Here is a 26,577-nt window from a genome sequence, read left to right as displayed (position 1 = left end):
TTGAGATGCTCCTTCCACAGAAGTCAGAAGAGGGTGCAATAAAGTCACCAAGCATCTTCCTTGCATCTCCACCATTGTTGTTATTTTCGACTACCATCACTTCTTCTTTTTCAAAACTTTCTGTCAGGTCCTCTCCAGAGAGTTGTGCTTTAGCTTCTCTTAGGTTCCTCTTTAGAGTCCTTTCAGGTTCAGGATCAGCTTCAACAAGGATGTTCTTATCCTTGTTCCTGCTCATATGAAAAAGAAGAGAACAGAGAAAGAAGAGGAATCCTCTATGTCACAGTATAGAGATTCCTTTATGTGAGTAGAAGAAGAGAAGAATAGAAGAATGATGTAGAGAGAAGAGATGAAGAATTCGAACACAGAAAGGGAGAGAGGGTTCGAATTATAAGAAGAGAAGCGTTAGTAAATAAATAGAATAAATAGAAAGAGATGAGAGAGAGAGAGAGTTTTCGAAAATAATTAAAACTAAAGGAAAAATATTTTTGTTTTTATTTTAATTATTAGAATTCGAAATTATTAAAAGGAATAGAATAAAATTAAAATTTAAAACAATTAGTTAATTAAAAAAAATTTGAAAAAGAAGTTAATGATTTTCGAAAATTAGAGAGAGAAAAGTAGTTAGATGGTTTTGAAAAAGATAAGAATTTTAAGAATCAAACAAAAAGTTAAGTGGTTAATTGAAAAAGATTTGAAAATCAATTTTGAAAAGATAAGAAGTTAGAAAAGATTTTGAAATTGAATTTTGAAAAAGATATGATTGAAATTTATTTTTAAAAAAAAAAGATTTGAAAAAGAAATTTAAAAAGATTTTATTTTTGAAATTAAAGTTGATGACTTGACTAACAAGAAACAAAAAGATATGATTCTAGAATTTAAAGATTGAACCTTTCTTAATAGGCAAGTGATAAACTTTAAAATTTTTGAATCAATCACATTAATTGTTAGTAAAGTTTTCGAAAATTGTGAATTAAAAATAAGAAAAAGATTTTGAAAATCAATTTAAAATTTTCAAAAATGTTGATAGGAAAAATGAAAAAGATTTGATTTTTGAGAAAGTTTTGAAAAGATAGGATTTTTAAATTGAAAATTTGACTTGACTCATAAGAAACAACTAAATTTTAAAAATTTTTGACTAAGTCAATCCAAAATTTCGAAATTTATGAGTGAAATTAGGGAAAGATATTTTTTGCTTTTTGAATTTTTATGAAGAGAGAAAAAAACACAAAAATGACACAAGACATAAAAATTATGAATCAAAATAAGAAAAATATGCAAGAACACTTTGAATGTCAAGATGAACACCAAGAACTTATTTTTGAACATTTTTGTAGAAAAGAAAGACATGCAAGACACCAAACTTAGAGATTTTTAATGTTGAGATACTAACAAATTGAAAATGCGTATGAAAAACAACAACAAACACAAAAAAAGAAAATCACAAGATTAAACAAAGACAATCATCAAGAACAACTTGAAGATCATGAAGAACACCATGCATGAGTTTTCGAAAATTTTGAGAAAAAATTAAAAAGATGCAATTGACACCGAACTTAAAATTTGACACTAGACTCAAACAAGAAACACAAAATATTTTTTGTTTTTATGATTTTATTAATTTTTTTGGTATTTTTTGAAAATTAATTAGGAAAAGAAAATAAAGAGATACAAAATTTTTAATAAGAATTCCAGGAATCATGCAATGTTAGTCTAAAGCTTCGATCCAAAAGAATTAGACATGGCTAATGGCCAGCCAAGCTTTAAGTGAAAGCTTCAGTCCAAAAGAATTAGACATGGCCAAATAGCCAGCCAAGCTTTAGCATAAAACATACAAGCATGTTAATGAGAAGTGGAAGCCTCAGTCCAAAAAATTAGACATGACTAAACAGCCAGCCAGGCTTCAATATATCTTATGAAACTCTAGAATTCGTTCTCAAAAATTCTGAAGAACTTTTTTTTTTGGAATTTTCAAAAATAAAAAGCTTAAAAATAAAATAAAATTACCTAATCTGAGCAACAAGATGAACCGTCAGTTGTCCAAACTCGAACAATCCCCGGCAACGGCGCCAAAAACTTGGTGCATGAAATCGTTATTACAACACTTCTTCACAACTTCGCACAACTAACCAGCAAGTGCCCTGGGTCGTCCAAGTAATAAACCTTACGTGAGTAAGGGTCGATCCCACGGAGATTGTCGGCTTGAAGCGAGCTATGGTCATCTTGTAAATCTCAGTCAGGCGGATTAAATTGGTTATGAGATTTTGATAATTAAAATATAAATAAAACATAAAATAAGATAGAGATACTTATGTAATTCATTGGTGGGAATTTCAGATAAGCATATGGAGATACTTTGTTGCTTCTGAACCTCTGCTTTCCTATTGCCTTCTTCCAAAGATGTGTTACCTCCTTCCATGGCAAGCTGTATGATCCTCTCAGATGAAAACAAATCCATATGCGTTGTCACCGCACGGCTAATCATCTGTCAGTTTCCACTAGCGTCAGAATAGGACCATTGTCCTTTTGAACACTGTCACTATGCCCAACATTCGCAAGTTTGAAGCTCGTCACAGTCATCCCTTCCCAAATCCTACTTGGAATACCACAGGCAAGGTTTAGACTTTTCCGGATATCAGGAATGCTGCCAATGGTTCTGGCCTATACCATGAAGGTTCTATTCTCAGATTCAGATGCTCTGTTGTCAGGAGAGACGATGCGAATCGTTGATTAGAGACTGATGAGATATTTTGTTGAGAAACGAATCCCTCACAAAACATCACAGAACTAACCGGCAAGTGTACCGGGTCGTATCAAGTAATAAAAACTCACGGGAGTGAGGTCGATCCCACAGGGATTGAAGGATTGAGCAATTTTAGTTTAGTGGTTGATTTAGTCAAGCGAATCAAGTGTTGGTTGGGTGATTTGTGACTTGCAGAATGTAAATTGCATGAAATTAAAGAGAGCAGGAAATTAAATTGCTGAAACTTAAAGAACAAGAAATTAAATGGCAGAAACTTAAAGTGCAAGAAATGTAAATTGCGGAATCTTGAAGTGCAAGGAATGTAAATTGCTTGAAATGTAAAGGGGATTGGGATGTGGATTTGCAGAAATTAAACAAGGAAAAACTAAATTGCATCAAACAGAAGAGGGAAAGGGAATTGGGATTAAACCGGATCTTGAAGCAGTAAAGTAAATGAACAGAAAAAGCAATAAACAGGGAATTGAAATGAGAAATTCAGATCTCAGGACCCAGAGACTAGAAAACCAAGTCTAGATCTCAATGCCTTCCTAGATCCAACAAGAACAACAGCAAGGAAATTGTAAATTGCAAAGAAAAGAGATGAAGAACAATGAACCGAAAATGGAATTCAATTAACAGTAAAGAAACAGAGAGATCCAAGATTGAGATTGAAACAGAATTTCTTCAATTCTCCAATCCAAGATCCAAGACAAGTGTAAAATGAAATTGAAAGCAATGAAAGCAAAGAAATTAAAGTTCACTCAGTAACAAAAGCTCTCCAAAAACTCTTATGAAAATTCCAAAAGGAAAGCTCTCTCACTAACTTGAATTCTATCCTATTTATACACTTTCCAAAATGATCTTCAAGCCTTGAGTTGGGCCTTTGTTCTTGGTGGAATTGGGTTGAAAGAGGCCTTGGTTGATTGCTCTTGAAGTTTGAAGAAGAACCGAAGTGAACCAATTGAACCGGTTTTGAAGTTAGCCAAAGTTGGTTTCAACGTTAGGGCCAAAGTTAGGGGTCTAACTTTGACCCCAACTTTTCATAGCAGCAACCCACATCCTTCTGGTTTGGACGTTGGTGCCAACGTTAGGGGTCTAACTTTGACCCTAACGTTGGCAATGCTTAGTGCTAGTGGCGCCAACGTTAGCCTCCAAGTTAGGGGGCTAACGTTGGCGCAAACGTTGGCCTTCCCCCTTTGTAATTTAAGTGCCAACGTTAGCCTCCAAGTTAGGGGGCTAACGTTGGCGCAAACGTTGGCCTTCCCCCTTTGTAATTTAAGTGCCAAGGTTAGCCTCCAAGTTAGGGGGCTAACGTTGGCGCAAACGTTGGTGCCCAGGGGAGAAACTCTCAAGTTCCAACGTTAGCCTCCAAGTTAGGGGGCTAACGTTGGCCACTTCCTTGCAATGTCATGTGCCAACGTTAGCCTCCAAGTTCAATTTCAACTTCCATTCTTCACTTCTAGCCATTCCTCTTTGCTTCAACCTTTCTCCAAGCTTTCTTCACCTATCATTAATCAACCAAACTAATCAAAGCTATGCTCAAAATCATGAGATATTCATTCTTTCATAATATGCACAAATATAGCACAAAACCTCATGAAATGGCATGAATTCACATATGGTTGGTTCAATCAAGGGAAACATGAAAATCTACTCAATTAGCTTGCTTGTAGCTCAAGAAAGTGCATAATTCTAATGAAAACTAAAGAAAAAGACTAGCTAAAACAGGCTAAGATGACTTGTCATCACAACACCAAACTTAAAGCTTGCTTGTCCCCAAGCAAGAAATGAATTATTAAGAAGAAAGAATGAAATGGAAGAGGAAGTTCATGCTAGCAGAGTATTATTGATAGTTCATGGGGTTTTGTGTGGATATGTAAATACTCACCTCTTATTGATTTCTAGGCCTAGAAAGTCTCCTTCAAGCTTCAAATGACATACTGCTATGACCTCTCATTATTCCTTTATCCTTGGCTATTACTTTATTCAAAAGCTTTATTTGAGTGTCATGTGTAGCAAGTTCATTTTCTTTTCTTTATACTTGACACATTATTCACCATAGACACTTGGCTCACATTCCTTCTTAAAACATTGATGCCCAGCACCTCTTTGGGCTACTAAATGTCTTGTAGTTAGGTTGCTCTTGATAGTGGACTTTCAGCTGATGATCCCGGGTTAGTTAACCCAAGTCACCAAGTGTTGAGGCACTCCTAAGAGCTTACTAATCCAAGCAGATCCTAGTACAAAGACATCACAGGCATATATTTTAAGGTTCAAGCTATTGGTGTCCAGCTTTGTTTCTTTTTGTTTTTCTTTTGTTTTGCCATTTTTTTTGCTCTCTTTGTTCTTTCCTTCTTTTTGTTTTTCTTTCTAACCAAGGAATTCAATTCAATTGAGATTCATAGACAGTAGGCCACTCTTTACTTAGAAGGAGATATCCTAGCTCTTTATTCACTAAAGGTAAGCTATTATACAATCACACACATACCACCACTTACTTTTATTCCACTTCTATCTAACAGAGACCATTTCACTTCACATTCAAACTGTTCTTTTATTGAATTTAAAGATGCAGGGGACAATACATACTTCTTGTTAAGTGAAAATGAACACACAAGCCAACATAAAAACTAGCCTACTTATTTTGAAAGAAACAAACATAATGCAAAGACTTTTAAATGACTACTTAAAAATGCAAAGATAGATTAGAACAGATAGAATGCATGTTGTGATGAACAAGGAGCAAGTCCACCTTTCATTTGTCATGCCTTTTCTTTCTCCTTTCATACACTTGGCTGCTAGTGTTCCCTCCATCCTTGTTTGGTTCTTGTTGATCTTGCCAAAAGCCAGCCCTATTCATAGCTTCTTCCACTCTATCTTCAAGTCTCATAGCCCTGTTCACTTCCATCTCACTTCTCATTTTGAAAAATTCATCAAAAGTTGGGAATGCCGGGTCCATGTTGTGCATATGTTCTCCAATATAGTTTAGTTTGATTTGGCTATTGACATTATAATCAGCTTGCACTTCATACCTTGCTTCTTGGAGTGTTGTGAACTCCTTGAAAGCCTTCAAACTTTCAGCTTGCATTTGTTCCAGCTTCCCAAAAGATTCATGAGATTGAAAGGCATGTTCTTCTTGTATTGCAAGAAATCTTGACTCGAATTCATTTTGTTTGTTTATTATTCTTAGCTCTCTTTCTTCTTGTGCTTGTTGGTTTTGCATGTACAGAGAATGATATTCTTCTTGCCTTGCTTGGATTCTTGTGTATTGTTGAGATAACCTCCCTATTGCTTCTTGCATTTGAGTCATATCCATATTGCCATGTGGGAAAAAATGTGGCTGCTCCTCCTCTTGTGGCTCTTCTTCCGTGTGTGGCTCATCTTCTTCCATTTGTTCTTCTCCTTCCCTTCTTCCATGTGGCCTTCGGCCTTGGTGTGCTTCAAGGGGCGTCATCATTCGTTCAATAGTTATGGGCATGCCTTGGCTTAACCACATTGGATTCTCCTCTTCCAATGGAACCTTGGCCTTTGCACACAACTTCCAAATGGTGCTCGGATAGTACAACCAAGATCCGGCCGAGTTCTTTTCAGCTATCTTTTGAATGTCTCTTGCAAGGATCTCATGAACTCTTATCTCTCCACCCACCATGATACAATGCAGCATTAAAGCTCTCTCCCTGTTAACTTCTGAGGTATTTACTGTCCCCAGAATTGACCTTTTCATCAACTCGTACCATCCTTTTGCCTCCGGAATGAGGTTACATCTCTTCAGGAACTTGTATCTATTCTTGTTATCTCCCTCCCATTCTGAGTTCTCAAAACAAATGTCTCTTGCAATCTCCTCATAATCTTGATTCTCAGTCAATCTTTGTTGGTATCCCGGTTCATCAAAGCGGACTGACTTTAGTTTCAAGACTTTTTTGATTGCCTCCGGGCTAAAGTCTACTTCCACCCCACGCACATAGCTCTTGTACGTTGGGGGTTCACGCGTGTCAATCCTTGGGACATTCGCATAGAACTCTCTTATGATGTTGGCATTCACTCGGGTGGTTGGCGATGTAAGTTCCTCCCATCTCCTCTTCCGGATTTTGTTCTTTATTTCTTGACATCCATCATCCGGTAGCATGAATGGAATTTCAGGATAGATTTTTTTCTCGTTCATCCATTGAATTTGCATTTGATGAGACCAAGACTTGAACCTCCATTGGTCATATTCATATGTTTCTTCCTCTACTATTGGATCTTTTCCTTTTCGTCGTTTGGTTCTTGAAGAGGATGCCATGATCACTTGGTTGGTTGAGAGGGGATGTGAAGAATGTTGGAGAGTTTGATGTGTTTTTGGAGGAGAAGGAGATTAGGTTCGGACTTGCTAGGGAGTTATGAAGAGAAGATTAAGTGTTTGGAGTTTAAAGTGAAAGAAAAAAGTTGCACAAGGCTTGTAATATTGAGGAGTGATTCGGTCATGTGCATGGCTTGAAGGTGGTATGCTTTTAAATGAGCAATGAAGGGCTAGGATGCAATTAGACACTATGGAGATCAAGGGTGTGCATGTATGGATGAATGAAGACAAAATTTGCTCCTTCCCTTGCCTTTGCCGTGATCATTCTCAAGGAGTGGCAGATTTCTTCCTTGAAGCATGTGATAGGATTTTGTCCTTATGCTCTGCTTTCCTTTGTCTTGTCCTTTTCTTTGAAGATTCTTTGACTTCCTAGTCACCACAACAAGACAACACACATTAGTCTCATCCAACCGTAGCAAGGGTGTACTTTTTATTAAAACTTTATGAACCATCAATCCTTGTCTCATTTAAACCATGACACTTCCTTTGGAAGACACCAAACTTGATTTTGGTAATATATAAAGAAATTGAGTTTCTTCTTCCAATTAGTGAAGTTTAAATGTTCATAAGAATTGTTTTCATCATACTTTCTTTTTCTCTTTTTTTTTTTTCATGAAGGATTAATTGTATCCTTGAATTGGTGCATCAAGGTTTGATGAACATCAAACTTGTTTCTTGTCAAAGGGTTTATCACAATTAATGCCTTCATAAAAAAATTTCTATTTATAAGGTTTTGAAAAATAACAAAAGTATGATTATTGATGCATGAATTTCAAATTTTCATGAAGCTGTGTGGACACCAAACTTAGTGTTCGACCATATGCTCTATCAAAATATTTTAAGCATGTGAAACAAAATCCTTTATGATATTGGTTAAGTGTGCTTGAAGACACACCAAACTTAGCATATGTTTCAAAATAGTGCATGCAATAAATGGACACGTTCATGAAAAGAGAAAAGAATTCATGCATCAAGTGATCATAATTTATTGAATGTAAAGTGACAAGAATCTTAAAGCATGGGTTGCCTCCCATGGAGCGCTCTTTTATTGTCACTAGCTTGACATTGAAGCTTTCTTTTATGGTGGTTGGTGCTTGTAGGGCCTCAATTTGTCTCCCCTGACCGTGATCCTCTTCTTTGTTCTCTGGTGTTCAATTTCAGCATGTTCTAATGATAGTATGTTGCTGACAGTGTAGTAATCCTCGGTTTGTTGATTTGTCTCCAGCTGTTGATATACCAGTTGCACTTTGTCACCTTTAGAAAGCCCCTCTGTTGGAATCTTTCTATTCTTCCAACCCCTTTTTGTTTTGTTTCTGCGCTTCATCTTTCCTTTTGTTGATTTTTCTTTTCTAGTTGTAGGCTTTCCTTGGGAACCTCCCTTCTCAGTGGCCAGTACTCTAACATCTTTTTGGACTTTTTCATCAGTTTGCACATTCCTTAGCATTGGGATGTTGCTGTGACTTTCCTGGGCACTCTTCATATAGTCTTTATTCTCCTTGCTGAATTGTGCCTCTGGTAATACCTTCAGAGTGATGCTCTGGTCGTGCATCCTGAGAGTTAATTCCCCTTCCTCTACGTCTATGATAGCTCTAGCAGTGGCCAAGAATGGCCTTCCCAGTATAACAGAGTCACCATCATCATCGTTTGATTCTAGAACCACAAAGTCAGTAGGGTATATAAAACTGTCCACCTTGACCAAGAGATTTTCAATTACACCCCTGGGGTATACCATTGACTTGTCTACCAACTCCAGAGACATTTGTACTGGTTTGACCTCTTCTATATGCAGCTTTTTCATCAAGGAGGATGATATTAAGTTAATACTTGCTCCGAGATCACACATTGCTTTAGTGATTGTCAATTTCCCAATGGTGCAAGGCAGCAAGAAGCTCCCTGGGTCCTCAAGCTTGGGAGGAAGCCCCTTTTGAATCAAGGCTCTGCATTCCTTAGTGAGTAATATGGTTCCCCTTTCAAGCCAACTTCTTTTCTTGTTGATAAGATCCTTCAGAAACTTGGAATATAGAGGCATTTGCTCAAGTGCTTCAGCTAAGGGAATGTTAATTTCCAGCTTCTTAAAAATCTCAAGGAATTTGTGGAACTGCTTGTCTTTCATCTCTTTGTTGAACCTCTGAGGGTAAGGCAGTGGGGGTGTGATGCTTTTTCCCATTTGTCGCTGCCCCTGAGCTACTTCCTTTGAGCTATGTGGCTGGTTGTTCCTCTCTTTGAGTTTCTCAGTGTCTTTGTTTGGCATCACATCTTGCTCCTTATCCTCATCTGCCTTTGTTTGATTCTCATCCTCTGTTGGTTCTTTGATGTTTTCTGCTTGCTTCCTTGTAGTGTCATTGTTACTTGTCAATGCTCTTCCACTCCTTAATTGTATTGCCTTGCATTCCTCCTTGGGATTTGGAATTGTGTCACTGGGCAATGAGTTTGAAGATCTCTCAACAGATACTTGCTTGGAGATTTGCCCCATCTGTCTCTCTAGGCTCTTTATAGAGGCTTCCTGATTCTTGGCTACCATTTCTTGGTGTTTCAACATTTTGTCTATCATGGCCTCCAAGTGAGTGATTCTTTGGGCTTCAGGTGATACTTGAGGTGGGTTATGAGATGTGGGTGGTGGATGGTAGGCATTTTGGTTGGTGGGTTGGTTATTAGATTGGTATTGGTTGAGGTTGGGGTAGTTGTTTTGAGGTTTTCTGTAGGGGTTTTGGTTAGTCTGCTGCTGGTTGTGATTTTGGTTGTTTCTTGGATTGTATTGGTTTGAGTTCCTCTGCCATGGTTGTTGGTTTTGGGTATGGTTATCTCCCCATCTGAGGTTTGGGTGGTTCTTCCAGGATGGATTGTATGTATCACCATACACTTCATTTGGTCCTTGGTTGTGCATATACTGAACTTGCTCTTGTTGTTGTTCTTCTTGAGTTTCTTCACTCTGTCCCCATGTGGTTGATGATTGGCTAGTGTTGACTGCTGCAACTTGGAGACTATCAATCCTCTTGGCCATTTGCTCAAATTGTTGTTGAATTTGCTGCTGCATCATCTTGTTTTGAGCTAGGATTGAATCCACTCCTTCTAGCTCCATTACTCCTCTTCTTTGTGATGGTTGGCGGCTTCTTTGATGAGCAAAGAAATATTGGTTGTTGGCCACCATATCCACAAGATTCTGAGCTTCCTCAGCAGTTTTCATTAGTTGTAGTGAACCTCCAGCAGAATGATCTAATGCCTCCTGAGATTTCAATGTCAGGCCTTCATAGAAATTTTGCAGCACGTCCCATTCATTGAACATCTCTGGAGGACATTTTCTGATTAAGGCTTTGTACTTTTCCCATGCTTCATACAAGGATTCAGCATCTAATTGTGTGAATGTCTGCACCTCAGTTTTCAGCCTGATGACTCTTTGGGGTGGATAGAATTTGGCTAGAAATTTAGTCACCAAGTCATCCCAACTAGTGATACTTCCTTGGGGAAAAGTTTCGAGCCATTGTACAGCCTTATCCCTTAATGAGAACGGGAACAGCAGAAGCTTGTAAGTTTCAGGATTCACGCCATTGGATTTGACAGTGTCACAGATCCTTAAGAAAGTAGATAGATGTTGATTTGGATCCTCCAATGGTCCTCCCCCAAATGAGCAATTGTTCTGGACCAATGTGATGAGTTGTGGCTTCAGTTCAAAGTTATTTGCATTGACATTAGGGGTGAGAATGCTGCTTCCACAATGTCTAGCATTTGCAAAGGTATAGGAAGCCAATACTCTCCTCTGATGTGGTTGATTATTGACTCCTCCTTCTGGATTAGATGTATCTCCTTCCATCTCGTGGAATTCTTCGTCTGATTCCTCTTCTCCAACAATGCTTTTCCCTCTTTCAGCTCTCCTTAGCCTCCTGAGAGTTCTTTCGTCTTGTTCATGAAAATTGGGTATGGCTCTTCTTGTACCTGACATACAAGCAGAACATAAGAGCACACAAACCAGTAGCGCTTCAATCTATTGCTAGAATGAAGTTTTAGTTAGCTTAAGCAAAAAATCAAACAGTTAGTGGGTTAATCAAAATTAAGGAAAAAGTGCTTGATCTAGATTACCACCTCACTTAATCATTGTCAATCTAATCAATCCCCGGCAACGGCGCCAAAAACTTGATGAGATATTTTGTTGAGAAACGAATCCCTCACAAAACATCACAGAACTAACCGGCAAGTGTACCGGGTCGTATCAAGTAATAAAAACTCATGGGAGTGAGGTCGATCCCACAGGGATTGAAGGATTGAGCAATTTTAGTTTAGTGGTTGATTTAGTCAAGCGAATCAAGTGTTGGTTGGGTGATTTGTGACTTGCAGAATGTAAATTGCATGAAATTAAAGAGAGCAGGAAATTAAATTGCTGAAACTTAAAGAACAAGAAATTAAATGGCAGAAACTTAAAGTGCAAGAAATGTAAATTGCGGAATCTTGAAGTGCAAGGAATGTAAATTGCTTGAAATGTAAAGGGGATTGGGATGTGGATTTGCAGAAATTAAACAAGGAAAAACTAAATTGCATCAAACAGAAGAGGGAAAGGGAATTGGGATTAAACCGGATCTTGAAGCAGTAAAGTAAATGAACAGAAAAAGCAATAAACAGGGAATTGAAATGAGAAATTCAGATCTCAGGACCCAGAGACTAGAAAACCAAGTCTAGATCTCAATGCCTTCCTAGATCCAACAAGAACAATAGCAAGGAAATTGTAAATTGCAAAGAAAAGAGATGAAGAACAATGAACCGAAAATGGAATTCAATTAACAGTAAAGAAACAGAGAGATCCAAGATTGAGATTGAAACAGAATTTCTTCAATTCTCCAATCCAAGATCCAAGACAAGTGTAAAATGAAATTGAAAGCAATGAAAGCAAAGAAATTAAAGTTCACTCAGTAACAAAAGCTCTCCAAAAACTCTTATGAAAATTCCAAAAGGAAAGCTCTCTCACTAACTTGAATTCTATCCTATTTATACACTTTCCAAAATGATCTTCAAGCCTTGAGTTGGGCCTTTGTTCTTGGTGGAATTGGGTTGAAAGAGGCCTTGGTTGATTGCTCTTGAAGTTTGAAGAAGAACCGAAGTGAACCAATTGAACCGGTTTTGAAGTTAGCCAAAGTTGGTTTCAACGTTAGGGCCAAAGTTAGGGGTCTAACTTTGACCCCAACTTTTCATAGCAGCAACCCACATCCTTCTGGTTTGGACGTTGGTGCCAACGTTAGGGGTCTAACTTTGACCCTAACGTTGGCAATGCTTAGTGCTAGTGGCGCCAACGTTAGCCTCCAAGTTAGGGGGCTAACGTTGGAGCTAACTTTGGCCACTTCCTTGCAATGTCATGTGCCAACGTTAGCCTCCAAGTTCAATTTCAACTTCCATTCTTCACTTCTAGCCATTCCTCTTTGCTTCAACCTTTCTCCAAGCTTTCTTCACCTATCATTAATCAACCAAACTAATCAAAGCTATGCTCAAAATCATGAGATATTCATTCTTTCATAATATGCACAAATATAGCACAAAACCTCATGAAATGGCATGAATTCACATATGGTTGGTTCAATCAAGGGAAACATGAAAATCTACTCAATTAGCTTGCTTGTAGCTCAAGAAAGTGCATAATTCTAATGAAAACTAAAGAAAAAGACTAGCTAAAACAGGCTAAGATGACTTGTCATCAGAGACCCAAGAGAATATACTCCGGATGGCGTCCAATGACTACGTTGAACATCATGTAGACCGCTTTGTGGTTGTCAAGCACGCGGATCTTGGCTAAGCGAGTAACAAAGATTGGGTGATTGTCACGGGTCACCCCTTCATTCTGACTTAACTGAATTAAGAACAAGAGTATATCTTGGAGAAGAAGTAGGCGTGAATTGAAGGAAAAACAATAGTACTTGCATTAATTCATGAAGAACAGCAGAGCTCCACCCCTTAATCTATGGGGTGTAGAAACTCCATCGTTGAAAATACATAAGTGAAAATAGGGTAGGCATGGCCGAGTAGCCAGCCTCCCATGGAGGTCTCAAAGTGTAAAAGTTACATAAGATTAAAGTTAAGCTGTAAAATAAACCTCTAAAAGTAGTTTTTATACTAAACTAGTTACTAGGGTTTACAGAAAATGAATAACTAAGTGCAGATAATGCAGAAATCCACTTACGGGGCCCACTTGGTGTGTTTTTGGGCTGAGCATTAAAGCTTTTTCGTGCTTAGGCTGTTCCTGGAGTTAAACGCCTGCTTTGGTGCCAGTTTGGGCGTTTAACTCCAATTCTGGTGCCAGTTTGGGCGTTTTACGCCAAAACTTTTAAGCTGACTTTGAACGCTAGTTTGGGCCATCAAATCTTGGGTAAAGGATGAACTACTATATATTGCTGGAAAGCCCAGGTTGTCTACTTTCCAACGCAATTAAGAGCGCACCAATTGGGCTTCTGTAGCTCTAGAAAAACCACTTCGAGTGCAAGGAGGTCAGAATCCAACAGCATCTGCAGTCCTTTTTCAGCCTCTGAATTAGATTTTTGCTCAGGTTCCTCAATTTTAGCCAGAAAATACCTGAAATCATAGAAAAATACACAAACTCATAGTAAAGTCCAGAAATATAATTTTTGAATAAAAACTAATAAAAACATGATAAAAACTAACTAAAACATACTAAAAACTATGTAAAAATAACGCTAAAAGGGTATAAATTATCCGCTCATCAGTTTTCACAGATCTTCTTCATAAAATTCTTACTCAGCCACTGAGAACTCATGATACCAATCTTGGTTGCCTTACTGCATGTGTGTTTTTTGTAACAGCTGGTCAATTGCCATGTTTCCTCTCTCTTCATCTTATGATAGTAAGCAAACCACTTACAACCTTCTTTGCAAACAGCTTTGCACCTATGGCTATCACACTTTGAGAACCATATTCCTCTGTCACTGTGCACAACATAACTAGTTATACATTCCTTAAAAGTATTCCTATCTACGTACAATGTCCCAACCTCCCATTTATACTCCTTCATATTCTTCAAACTCTTATACAAGGGGTACTTCCTCAACAAGGGATCCCCTTCATCATCACTTATAGGGACATCCCACAACTCCTCACTCTCATACCCATCATCTTCATCCCTTAGTCTAGCAGCCACCACTTTCTCCTTACCCTTATTAACACTGCCACTAAATTCTCCTTGTACTCTCCCAGTTGGAACACTCTGTTTCATCTTTTGGGAATCTTTCGTAGTTGTGACTTCAACATCATACAAACCCCCATCACCATTCTAATCATCATCGCTGTCATCAAATGTAACCTCCAGATCACTATCTCCAGAGCTGTTTTCACTCGACTGTTCATCACTGTTTTCCTCATCATCATTTCCTGGCTGGTAGTCATCATCCTCAGATTCATCATCACCTGAAAAATCTAACCTCTCTTCATCATCATCCTCCAACATATCATTCTGGGCTTCTTTCACCACCGTGGGCTTCTTACCCACCTTGGCCTGAGCAAATGATTGGGCCTTGTACAGCACAATTGGGCCAAGCCCAATAGTGTCTGCAGTGGGTGCAGCAGCCTCACCAGCATGTATGTCTTCAACTTTCTCAATGGTGCAGCCTTTCCTAGTAGTAGCACCATCTTTGTGAACAGCAAAAAGCTCTACCATGTTGTCCCTCATTCTAATTCTGGCCATGTCCATTGCATCCTGGTCTGTGTGAAGCATCTTCAGTCCTACATCTGTTTCATCTTTCAGAGACTTATACCACATTGCAGCAATGTTTTGTGCCACATATCCCTGTTCGACCACTATCTCCATGGCCTCAAACCTACTGCACCTATCTTCATCACAGTAGTCCACTATGGAAGTCTCACCCCCCACATAGTGTAAAGGTTCACCATCAAACCCAAACTTCCCCCCCATGGTGTATCTTGACACTAAAATAACTCATTTTCTGAACAATCTGTTAGACAAACACAATAGACTTCATAAAATTCTCAAATTGATCAAGAACAACAAAAATGCATAAATGCAATCACCAGGACAAAATAAAAACTTCCAAACCAAAACAAGAAACGAATATGAAACTATAAAATAAAACAATCACACAACAACATGCATCATTACATATCAACATGCATTAAGATGATGAAAACCAAATGGGTTGAGAAGATTTAATAACGGAATACCTGATACGATATTCTTCCAGAATGTAAGGGTTTCAAACTAACTGCTGCTGTGGACCTTTAACGTTACTGAAGGACAATGTCACTTCTCTGGCTGCGAATCGCAACCCTTCAGTGACAATCGGTAGGGTTTGTTGCCTTTGGTTATCGTTTCGTGCTTCACAAGAAGAAGAAGAAGAAGAAGAAGAAGAAGAAGAAGAAGAAGAAGAAGAAGAAGAAGAAGAGTCAGGGTAACCATGCGTTCTGTCCAAAGGCGGGAAGGATTACACGTCTATTAACCACTGTCTCCTCTCTATTGCCACGTCGGATACGACGTTAAGAATTTGACACCCACTTAACGGCAGGACCTGATTGATGCAAATCAAAACTTTTTTTAGAACAGTTTAAATGTTGGGGATTAAAACAAAATTCACCCCAAACGTAGGGGACCAAATTAGTACTTTACCCTAAAAATTATTTAGTAATTATTAAAAAACTTAAAAAATATATTTTGTTATGGAACCATTTAATTGTCTAAACGTTCTGGGACCATCGAATCCTTTGTCCTATGACCTCACAATTTGTCCATGTGTCTGCATTCCGCGTCAGTCTTCCACGCTTGCTCCAACGACAAAGTAACATAAGAGAAGCAGCTCTCTTTCCTTTGTAGTTTGTACCGTAATTTCCTTCAATGTTGACAACATTTTTACAGTTTTTTTTGTTTAATTATTCTGTTGGTCCCTATAGTTTTGCAAAATTTTTAATTAGGTCCCTATATTTATTTTCTTTTTAATTGGGTCCCTATACCAAATTTTTTTTTAATTAGGTCCCTCATAATAGTAATTGGCTTAATTTTATAGAGATCCAACTAAAAAAAATTAGTGCAGGGACCCAAATAAAAGGGAAAAAAAATATAGGGACTCAATTAAAAAAAATTAGTGTAATGATTCAACTAAAAATAAAAAAATACAAAGACTAATTAAAAATTTTACAAAACTATATAAACCAATAGAGTAATTAAATATTTTTTTTTCAAAAGACAATGAATTTTATTAGAGAAACTACTTGATCCACAATGAACTCCAAGCAAAAGGGTATTTTGGACTATGGTAATAGAAAAGTAGAACAACAATTGAAGATTGAAGAAAAACAAAGGTAAAGTAAGTTCATATGAGAGTTTCAGGCTTCATGTAAGAGACATCTCTCCTCAGTCATGCGGCAAGCTTCTTCAGCTATTTCCACCGGTAATCGTCGATGATTCTCAAAGACAGCAGCATTCCTTGCTCTCCAGATGCACCAGACAAGGTTCGCAGCAAGCTTCTTCTTCCTTCGAGATTCAAAGACTCCATTAAAAATAACCACCATCTCCATGGCTCCATAGCTTGATTCAGTAGCGGAAGTCCTACAAGATCCCATGCTTCAACCACGCTTTCACATCCCCACAGGCAATGGCGTACCGATTCCTCCATAGCATCACAAATCAGACAGGTAGGGTTTATGTTTTGAAATCTTGAATTAAGATTTTCCTTTATCGGAATCCCTTCATGTAAAGTCTTTCACAAAATATTCTTATCTTTGGGGGTATTTTTCAGGTTCCAAAACTGGAACACTACTTCATGTCCTGAAGCCACCGAATATTCTCCAGATTTCTCCTTTTACCAGGTAATTTTATCTTCACCTTGTTGTATAGGAGTTTCTAGTATTGCTCCGGAAGTCCCCAGAGTTGAATCCAAACAGGGACAAGAGAGAATTCCTCTTCTATGATCTGTTATGTGCTCTGTTATGCCCAAATAGAACCTTAATTTTCTTATGTGTGATTAAACGTTGATACTAAGAATGAACTAATTAACATTCTGGAGCCCTAATTTTTTTTTTTCTGGTTTGCTTGTCATTTGAGCCTAATTAAAAGATAGGGTATGGGTGGAGGAAGGCCTTAGTTTGCTTCTGTTATGCTTGCAATTTAGGTTCACTGATCTATCTTCATTAAGCACAATGTATAAGTGCCATGCATATGATAGCTTGCAGTTCTTGATTTTTCATTTGATCATTTTCGGATCTTGAACATACCACGTTTCAAATGCCTAACAGCTTGTAATATGTGCACTGTGTAAAACGATTTGTGCATTTTTATAGGCTATTTTTCTTAAAATTGCTTGCATATTTGGTGTTGCAAGATTTGCCATTATAGGTAGAAGATGATGATAGGTGTAATCCATTATATAGAACAAGCAATTGAAGGAGTTCTATTAGAACCTTAGATTTTATTGTTGTAGGCAAAATCATTATAAAAAAAATAATGTCGATTGGAAAATAATATAATTTACCATTGGCTAGTGTTGAGGGGTAGTCATTGAAGTTTTTCCTGATTTGGACCGTGAAAAATTGTTGGTCCAGACTACAGAGTATGATGGTTGTATAAACTCAGTTACATCATAAAATTTCATTCTTTTTTTTCAAATTTCCCGGTTAATTAAGTCTGTTGTAGCATGCAATGTTGTTACGTTTAACAATTAAGGATGGTTTACAGTGGAAATTAACCATGTGTCTATGTCTATCTTGAATGATTTGAAATAAATTGAAACAAATTAGTTAAAAGAACAAATATGAATTCTTCTACTGTTTTATTTAACTCACAGAATCAGTTAAGTTGTACATCTTTCAGAGAATTTAATTCATAACAAATGTTTCAAAACAATGCAAACCATCAAACTGTGGTGCCACACTTGGTTTCCTACTGGCCTTGGTTTGTTCTTCCACTACTCTTGTTGTAGATATTGTTTCTTGATTAGATGCTGAAATCTCTCTTGCAAGTTTCTGCATTCATAGAAACCTTATGTTACTTTTTGGAATTATATAACACTTTATATGAACAAAAATAAATACATATCTTTTTCTTTTACCTTGTTCATAACAAATGTTTCAAAACAATGCAAACCATCAAACTGTGGTGCCACACTTGGTTCTCTAATGGCCTTGGTTTGTTCTTTCTCTAATGGCCTTGGTTTGTTCTTCCACCACTCTTGTTATAGATATTGTTTCCTGATTAGATGCTGAAATTCTTCTTGCATGTTCCTGCGTTCATAGAAACTTTGATGTTACTTTTTGGAATTATATAACATTTTATATGAATATAAATAATAGATATCTTTTTCTTACCTTCGCATTATAGAAGAAGAATCCAACTCCAGCAGCTACAGCAGGGAGAGATGCATAAATCTTTCGCATGGCCATTGGTGTAACGATAGATTGATAGGAAAGAATAAGAGCCTTGTGATGACTATATATATATATATATATATGAGTCCAGAGAAAATATTAAGAAGATCAGATACTTTGTTAATGATGGGAATTTGGGAAGCAAACAATGGTTTATAAAGGGACGGAACGGGTAAAAAAAAGAGAAAGCATAGTGTTTTATCTTATCTTATTTTAATTTAATCCATTGGGGTAAGGAATTAAATTTAAAAGTGCTGAAAGATTTGTTCCATTTTATGCATATTGTTACATTAGTAATATACGTTATTTTTACTTTTCAAGTTTAAATTTTCTAAATTTAAAAGTATTGTTTTTAATCAACTTTTTTTTTTAATTAATGATGCGTACGAAATAGAGTAAAAACTCTTATCTTTCTTGAAATATATCTAAGAAATTTTTAAATAGTTATTATTTTTATAAATCCATTCTGTAGATCAAATTTTAAATTATGATTTTTAAAAATAGTTTAGATAGAATTTAAAATGCTATATATTTAATCAAAATATTCATAGATAATATTTTTTATCTGATAGTGATAAAAATATTTTATTCTTATACTCTTAAATATAATTTAATGATAGTATAAATCTTTTTGTTGCTGATTTGAAGATAAAATTAATTTTAGTCCAATAAAATCAAAGTCAAAATTAAGTTAAAATGAAAAAATAATTTGTATCAAATCACGAAAGCAATTAATTTATCCATATCTATTTAACTTTTTCTTAATTTTATCTATCAGTATTTTAAAATGAATCCGAAATCTCTTTTTAAAGGATAAACATGACTAAGGTTAACTGAAAAAAATCAAACTTGACTTTTGATTAACTAGAAATTTGAATTAAGTTAATAACCCAAGATAACTTTAAATAATAAAAGTAATTATTAAAAAATTATAAAATTAATAAACAGATCATAAAAATAAAAATCGATCTAAAAAATATTTATTTTTTATTTAAAAATTAGTTTTCTATTTAAAAATAGTTTTTTTCCTTTAAAATAGGTTTTTAACCTTTAAAACCAAATTTTCCCTTTAAAATTAATTTTATACAAAATTAATTTTAATTTATACATTATTTTTTGATAATTTAAAAGGAAAAAAAAACTAGAAAACCAATTAATAATTTTCTAGAGAGTGAATAATCAAAATAATTCCTAAAAGATACCTCGCTAGATTTTCATTTTCATCTCCGAAAAAATAAATTAATCAAATTCGTCCTCGAAAGATAACGGATCTAATCATGTTTATTCTTCCGTTATTTTTCTTACTTTTGACGTTAACAGAAAATGACGTGGCACGTTAAGTTACATTTTAACACATAAAACGACGTCGTTTTTTTCGTAGGCTATTCCAACAAAGGCCTAAATCCGACCCACCAACTTTAGAAACCCCACCCATTAGCCATCTTCTTTCTTGGTGATTCTCTTCATCAACACTTGAAACTCTATAGCCACCAACTCTTGCTTGGATAACCATAGATATCGTTCTTCCTTGAAATTCCATAACTACTACAGCTCCGTCCCGCTGACTTTCATCACCACAGCGCTCAAGATTTCATCGCCGGATACTGTGCTGCACTCTGCGCCATCTATTTAAATGCTTACTCTTCCCATCGCAGGTGGCTAGGCAGTTTCTTCAGTTCTCCTAGAGATCTGCAACTCTCTCACTGAGCTCCGCTAATTCCTTTCCCTTGTCCTCAAGAACGGCTTATACCACTAGCACTTGTTCTGCAGCCTTGATAGCATCTCCGAAGCCTCATATGCCTTTGATACTGTCGACGACCACGATAAGCTCGATATACTTTACCACACCACGCTTAAAGAATATGCAAGAAATTCTTCTCTGCCTGAAGCTTTGGGATTTCACCATAGGATAAGGTCTGATGGGTTAAGCATGATGCATATAAGATGTTTGATAGAATGTCTCATAGAAAATTTTACCATAGAAGAAGATGACGGAAGGATTAACGGAAGAGATGACGAAAGGGCTATGCGACCAGATCTATTATCTTTCGGGGACGAATTTGATTATTTTATTCTTTCGAGGACGAAAATAGAGATCGATGTATCTTTTAGAGACGATTTTGACTATTAACTGTTTTCTAAAAGATAAATCTAAATATTGTGCCCACCTAAGAAGCAATGATAGTTTAGTTCATAAATCTCAAAAACTAAGCACTAGATACAACATCCCTTTAGAAATGCACCCAATTCAAATGGATACTTTTGGCTCTAAAAATGTTAAATCCTAAAATATTTAAAAAATAACTTTCTCACTTTATTGTCACAAGTGTAAAATAGGTCTACTATTTTTATAAAATAAAAGGTACCTATATTAAAAATTCAACCTGTAATGAAGGAAGAATGATTTTCAACATCATTTTGACAAAATGTAAACAAAGCAAGCATGGAAGTATGGAACATTAAGAAATAGCAGAGTGTTGAATTGCTATAAAACTTCTCATATTTGTTTTCTTATATTCTTTCTTTTTTCTTTGTAAAGTTCTCTCTTCTACCTCAAACGAGTATTTAAAATGTATTTAGTTTATACTTTAAGTTTATTTTACATTAGATTCAATTATAAATATCAGATAGTTTCAATATTTTATTATATTCTAGAACTAGAACGTCAAAAACTATAAAGTGTTTTTAATTTAAACACAATACTGACATCTTTTAAATTGATTTATTAGTAATTTTTAGACCTGAAAAGATTGTAAAAAAAAAAACTATCTAAAATTATTAGGTTAGTGTTTTGATTTAGTTTGGATCTTTCTTAAATCTTCATAATGCTTATAAAAATAATATATGTAAATTTTTGAGACTTGTGTCTGACTCAATCTGAATCATTCTTAGACTTAAAAAAGTGTATGTTAAAAATATCTAAAATTCTTAGTTTTAATTTTTAAGTATTGAATCTGAATCAAGTTTAGTTGTAAAAAAGTTTAATGCAATAATATCTAATAATTCTTGTATCAAAGATAATCTAAATCATCTTAACTTGTTAGCAGTGTGAATTAATACAATAAATTCTTATAAGCTTTCTATAATTTACTTAATTAACTTATCAGAACAAATTATTTTTTTTTGAAATACTTTTGCATTTCTTACGTATTAGTTAAGAATTTATTTGGTTTATAATATGAAAAATTCAACAATGTTAAAGGAAGATTCTTTCATCACCTACTGAACTTATGTATCATGCTATATAAAAATCACCTGAATCTCGCTCAGTAAACTCCCAATAGTTGCAAAAAGTGCTAATATTAAATAATTTTTAATATTGTTGTCATATTTTTTTTGGTATTTAGCCCGTGGTTTCGGATTGACAATTGTTGGACGTGAGCTTATGTTGAGCTGCATACAATGTAAAAAAATAATAGAGTAAACGGAGAAATAAAATTTTCATGAGGTATATAAAAAGATTTAGGGTAAAAAGAAAAAAAGGCTTACATTAACTTAGCACCAATATGGTTGATATTCACCATAAAACTAAGGTCCATTCTGTCCAATGTACGTGACATCTATTTTGAGGTGTTTAAATATTTTAGTGTGCTATACGCAAGGTAAAAAAAATTGAGATTTTACGTAAAATTGAAAAACCAAATTAAGTACGTAAAACGTAAAATTTTAACAAGATTTAAATCGTAAAATCGTTACCCCTAGTAAAAATTTCATAAAATCGATTGACTAATTTAAAATTGTAATATCGGAAGATTTTAATAATTAAATCGAGATTCTAGCTACTATGACTATATGTATATAGTTGAATGGAATTAGGGGTGGAAACAGGTCAGGCCAGGCCAGGCTTTGCTCTTAGCAGGCCTGGCCTGTCATGTAGTCAATTGGCCTGAGTCTGGCCTTGGCTTTTTCTTAAAGTACTAAGCCTAGCCTGTTATTCAGCCTAGCCTGGCCTGAAGCTTGCTAAAAGGCCTGATAATTTTTTTTTACAAAAATAAAAATATTATTTTAAATAAATTATTTTTTAATAAACATATTTATATTTAATAGGGTAAAGTACTAAATTGGTCCTCTATGTTTGGGCGTAATTCTGTTTTGATCCTTAAGGTTTAAAGTGTCCTAATTGAATCCAAAAATGTTTCATTTAGCATCAATTTAGTCCCACAGTGAGGTCAAAGTTAAATAATTAACGAAATGTCCTACATAACAACAGTACAAGAACAAAATCGATAATCTGGAGAACATGTACAAGCTCCAGAGGCACAAAATCAACCGTTGATGTATCAATACATTTATTTATTATTTTTCTTATAATATAATTAAAATATTTTCTATAGAACTAAAGAGAATGATAAATAAATGTATTGATGCATCAACGGTTGATTTTGTGCCTCTAGAGTAATATTTATAAAAAATTTAAATTTTAAAGTATTTAAAATATACAAAACTATTTATAATTAAATATAATAAATTTAAAATATCTCATAATTTATTAATAATAAAAAAATTATTTATATATGTAATTATGTATTAACAGGTCCGGCAGGCCTGAGAAGCCAATAAGGCTAATTAGTGAGCCTGGGCCTGGCCTATTAACATAATAAGGCTTTTGTAAAAGTCTGAACTTGTGCCTATTTTATAACAGGTCAGGTCAAACACAGGCCAGGCTACAGGCCCCTGGCAGGCCGCCTGGCCTTTTTCCACCCTTAAATGGAATATTCAATGATATTGGTAGTCTTCCGATTAGCCTCCTTTGCGCATCAGTTCCCCTAGTTCTCTCTCTCTCTCGGACGCGTCTTCTCCTTTAGCAGTGACAAAACGACGACAACCCCGAGCAGAAACGGCGACCGCTTGGCAGCTTGAGGCGACAACAACAACACACAACTTCCCTCCTCTCGCACGCGTCACAGCGGGACAATCGTCTGTGGCAACGACTTCCTCTGGTGAGCACGAATCGACAATGATGGTGGACCCTCTCCCTTTGGCAGTGCTCTCTGTCTCAACGTCTCTCTCCTCTTTGTGAACGGCAGCGACAACGACATGGAGCATAGCGGCAGCGGTGCGACCGCGACGACTGGCGCAGCTCCCTCTCCTTGTGCGATACTCTCTTCTTTGCGTGGGGTGGGCGTGTTACGCTAAAAGGGGGTGAAACAGGGGTGAGGGTGTGGCTGACGCAAGGGGTTTAAGGTTAGAGTTTCTCAATTTGGAAATTTAGGGTTAGGGTTAGGTTTTTATAAAGAAATATGGATAGAATGTGAAGTTGACCCATGATGTATAATGATTTTTGTTTTAGATTGAAAATTTTAATGAAATGTTTGTGTTAATGAAACTCATGTGATAAAATTAATTTGTTATGGGAACTAGGTTTGTTAAATTTATGAAACAAACTTGTGTAGAAGATTAATTTTTTAACATCTTAGAGATAGATCAGGCACGGATCGAAAAAGAAGAAATAGTACTTTAATTAATTCATAGGACTTAGCAGGACTCCTCCGCTCAACCTAGGATGTTTAGAAACTCATACTGAAAATAAAATAAAGTGTAAAACAAAAATATGCTCTCCTGAATTGGAGAGTGTGAAAAAGGATCATAAGTTGTTCGAATAACATGAATCTAATCCCTTAAAAACTAAACAAATGACTAATAAGGGTAAAACAGTCTATTTAGTGCTAAAATCCACTTCTGAGGCCCACTTGATGAGTATTTGGGCTGAACCTTAATGAGATCCACGTGCTATGAGGTCTCTGGGATGTGGAATGCCAGCTAGGGGGTCCTCTCTGGGCCTTTGGATGTTAGGCTCTACTCTTTCGGCGCTGGACACTGGAAGGGGGCAGGAAGTTGACATTAGACGCCAGTTTTGGGCCTTCTAATCTGAAGCAAAGTATGGACTATTATATATTGCTGGAAAGATCTAGAAGTCAGATCCATTTGGACTTCTGTAGCTCTAGAAAAGCTCTTCCAAATGCAGGCAGGTCAGATCCGGACAGCATCTGCAGTACTTTCTCTCTTTTTGAATCAGACTTCTACTCCAACTCCTCAATTTCAGCCAGAAAATACCTGAAATTGCCTAAAAATACAAAAACTCATAGTAGAATCCAAAAATGTGATTTTAACACTAAAACCTATAAAAATTTAATAAAAGCTAAACAAAAACTACTAAAAACTATATGAAAGTGATGTCAAAAAGCGTATAAAATATCCTCTCATCACAACACCAAACTTAAACCATTGCTTGTCCCAAAGCAACTAAAAACACAGTAGGATGGAAGAGAAAATTAAGATACAATAAATTTCTAAGTTTCAAATGAAGCTTAGTTAAAATCAGATGAACGGGTCTTGGTAGCTTTTTGCTTCTGAATAGTTTTGGCATCTCACTATCCATTGAAACTCAGAGATGTTGGCATCCTTAGGAACTTAGAATCTAGATTATATTATTGACTCTCCTTGTTAAGCTTATTTTGATTCTTGAACACAACTTTTTGAGTCTTGGCCGTGACCCTAAGCACTCTGTTTTCCAGTATTACCACCGGATACATCCATGCCACATACACTTTAACTGGGTGAACCTTTTCAGACTATTACTCAGCTTTGCTAGAGTCCCCAGATAGAGGTGTCCAGAGTTCTTAAGCACATTCTTTTGCTTTGGACCACGACTTTAACCGCTCAGTCTCAAGCTTTTTACTTGACACTTTTATGCCACAAGCACATGGTTAGGGACAGCTCGGTTTAGCCGCTTAGGCCAGGAATTTATTCCTTTGGGCCCTCCTATCCATTGATGCTCAAAGCCTTGGGTCCTACCCTTGCCTTTTGGTTTAAAGGGTTACTGGCTTTTTCAGTCTGCCCTCCTTTTCCTACATTTTTGGGCAGTAACGGATTTTTCTGCTTTTTATTTTTTTCTTTTCGCCATTTTTTTCTTTTTTCGCATGCATAATAATTTTTTTTTTCGTTTACAACATGCTTTTTCTTTTGCTTTTTGCTGCTTTTTCTTACTTCAAGAATCAATTTTCAGATTTTTCAGATTATCAATAACACTTTTCCTTTTTCCTTTTCTTTCAAGAGCCAACATTCATAAATTTCAACTTCAAATATGCACTGTTTATTTCATTCATTCAGAAAACAATAGCAAATGACACCACATCAACATAATTAAACTAATCTTATTTTAAACTTGAAATTCATGCATCTCTCAGTTCTTTTCAAATTTTTTTTCATTTAAGCAAGGTGAGAGATATATGAAATATTTTACAACTTTTTAAAACATCAATGCAGATGATCATGCAACTAGGACAAGGAAACAGATAAACAGATAGAAAATAGAAAAATAACAAAAAAGGAGTAAAAGAGAATGAATCCATCTGAATGATGGTGGCCAGTGCTCCTCTTTGAGGATCCTATGTAGTGCTTGATCTCTTCTATGTCACTCCTTTGTCTTTGTTGAGGCGGCTGCACAAGTTCATGTGCATGCTCTCTAGTTTGCTCCATCCTCTTCTTCTATACTTAAGAGTGGTAAAAGTCACAAAGCAAAGCTTTTGCAACACCAAACTTAAGAGTTTTGCTTGTCCTCGAGCAAATATGATCACTGGAAAAGAAGAAGGTGGGGTAGGTGGAGCTTCTGTGGAACCTTTTGGTCCTGAGAGGCTAGGAAATTCCAGATTCCCTGCTTCTCTGCATTGGCGTTTGAACGCCCAAGGGCTGCTCCCTGGATGGCATGCAATGCCAGCAATGCTCCCTTCTTGGGGTGTTGAATGCCTAGGAGGGCTTCCTTACTGGTGTTCAACTTTAACACTCCACTAGGAGTGTTCTGTTTTCACTGCTATGAAATCTGTATCTTGACTGATGCACATGATCATGACTCTATCAACTGAAAGGAAAAACAAAAAGAAAATAAATGGTTGAGTAAAGTTGGGTTGCCTCCCAACAAGCGCTCTTTTAAAGTCACTAGCTTGACCTTCAGCTCCTTAAGGCGGTGAGTAAGGGCTCAGATTTTTGCCCCTGATAGTGAATTTTCTTCCTGCCCTCTCATGAATGAGCTCTACATGCTCTAGAGATAGGACACGGCTCACTGTATGTGGTAGGGCTGGCTTCTTAGTGAAGACAACTCTCATGCTAGGTGAGAGGCCTTTAGTTAGGACTTTCTTGTCCT

The 26,577-nt window shown here is 36.2% G+C and overlaps 1 protein-coding gene and 1 long non-coding RNA gene across 2 annotated transcripts in view; one reads left to right on the top strand and one right to left on the bottom strand.

Moving 5' to 3' along the window:
* The window catches only part of LOC140176710 (uncharacterized), a 36,932-nt gene extending 22,649 nt beyond the window's left edge, over positions 1–14,283 (bottom strand). Inside the window, exon 1 of the mRNA XM_072208255.1 lies at positions 13,932–14,283. Within this exon, the coding sequence (XP_072064356.1) occupies positions 13,932–14,283 (352 nt within the window). The remainder of the gene's footprint in view (positions 1–13,931) is intronic.
* Positions 14,284–16,298: 2,015 nt separating this feature from the next.
* LOC112727345 (uncharacterized) lies at positions 16,299–18,757 on the top strand. The gene is made up of 3 exons (XR_003165710.3): positions 16,299–16,709; positions 16,814–16,883; positions 18,391–18,757. It is a non-coding gene; the product is annotated as an uncharacterized lncRNA (long non-coding RNA).
* Positions 18,758–26,577: the final 7,820 nt, after the last annotated feature.

The sequence above is a fragment of the Arachis hypogaea genome, chromosome 12 (genome assembly GCF_003086295.3).
Source record: "Arachis hypogaea cultivar Tifrunner chromosome 12, arahy.Tifrunner.gnm2.J5K5, whole genome shotgun sequence".
Lineage (NCBI taxonomy): Eukaryota > Viridiplantae > Streptophyta > Magnoliopsida > Fabales > Fabaceae > Arachis > Arachis hypogaea.
This window is presented reverse-complemented; position numbering and strand designations above follow the sequence as displayed.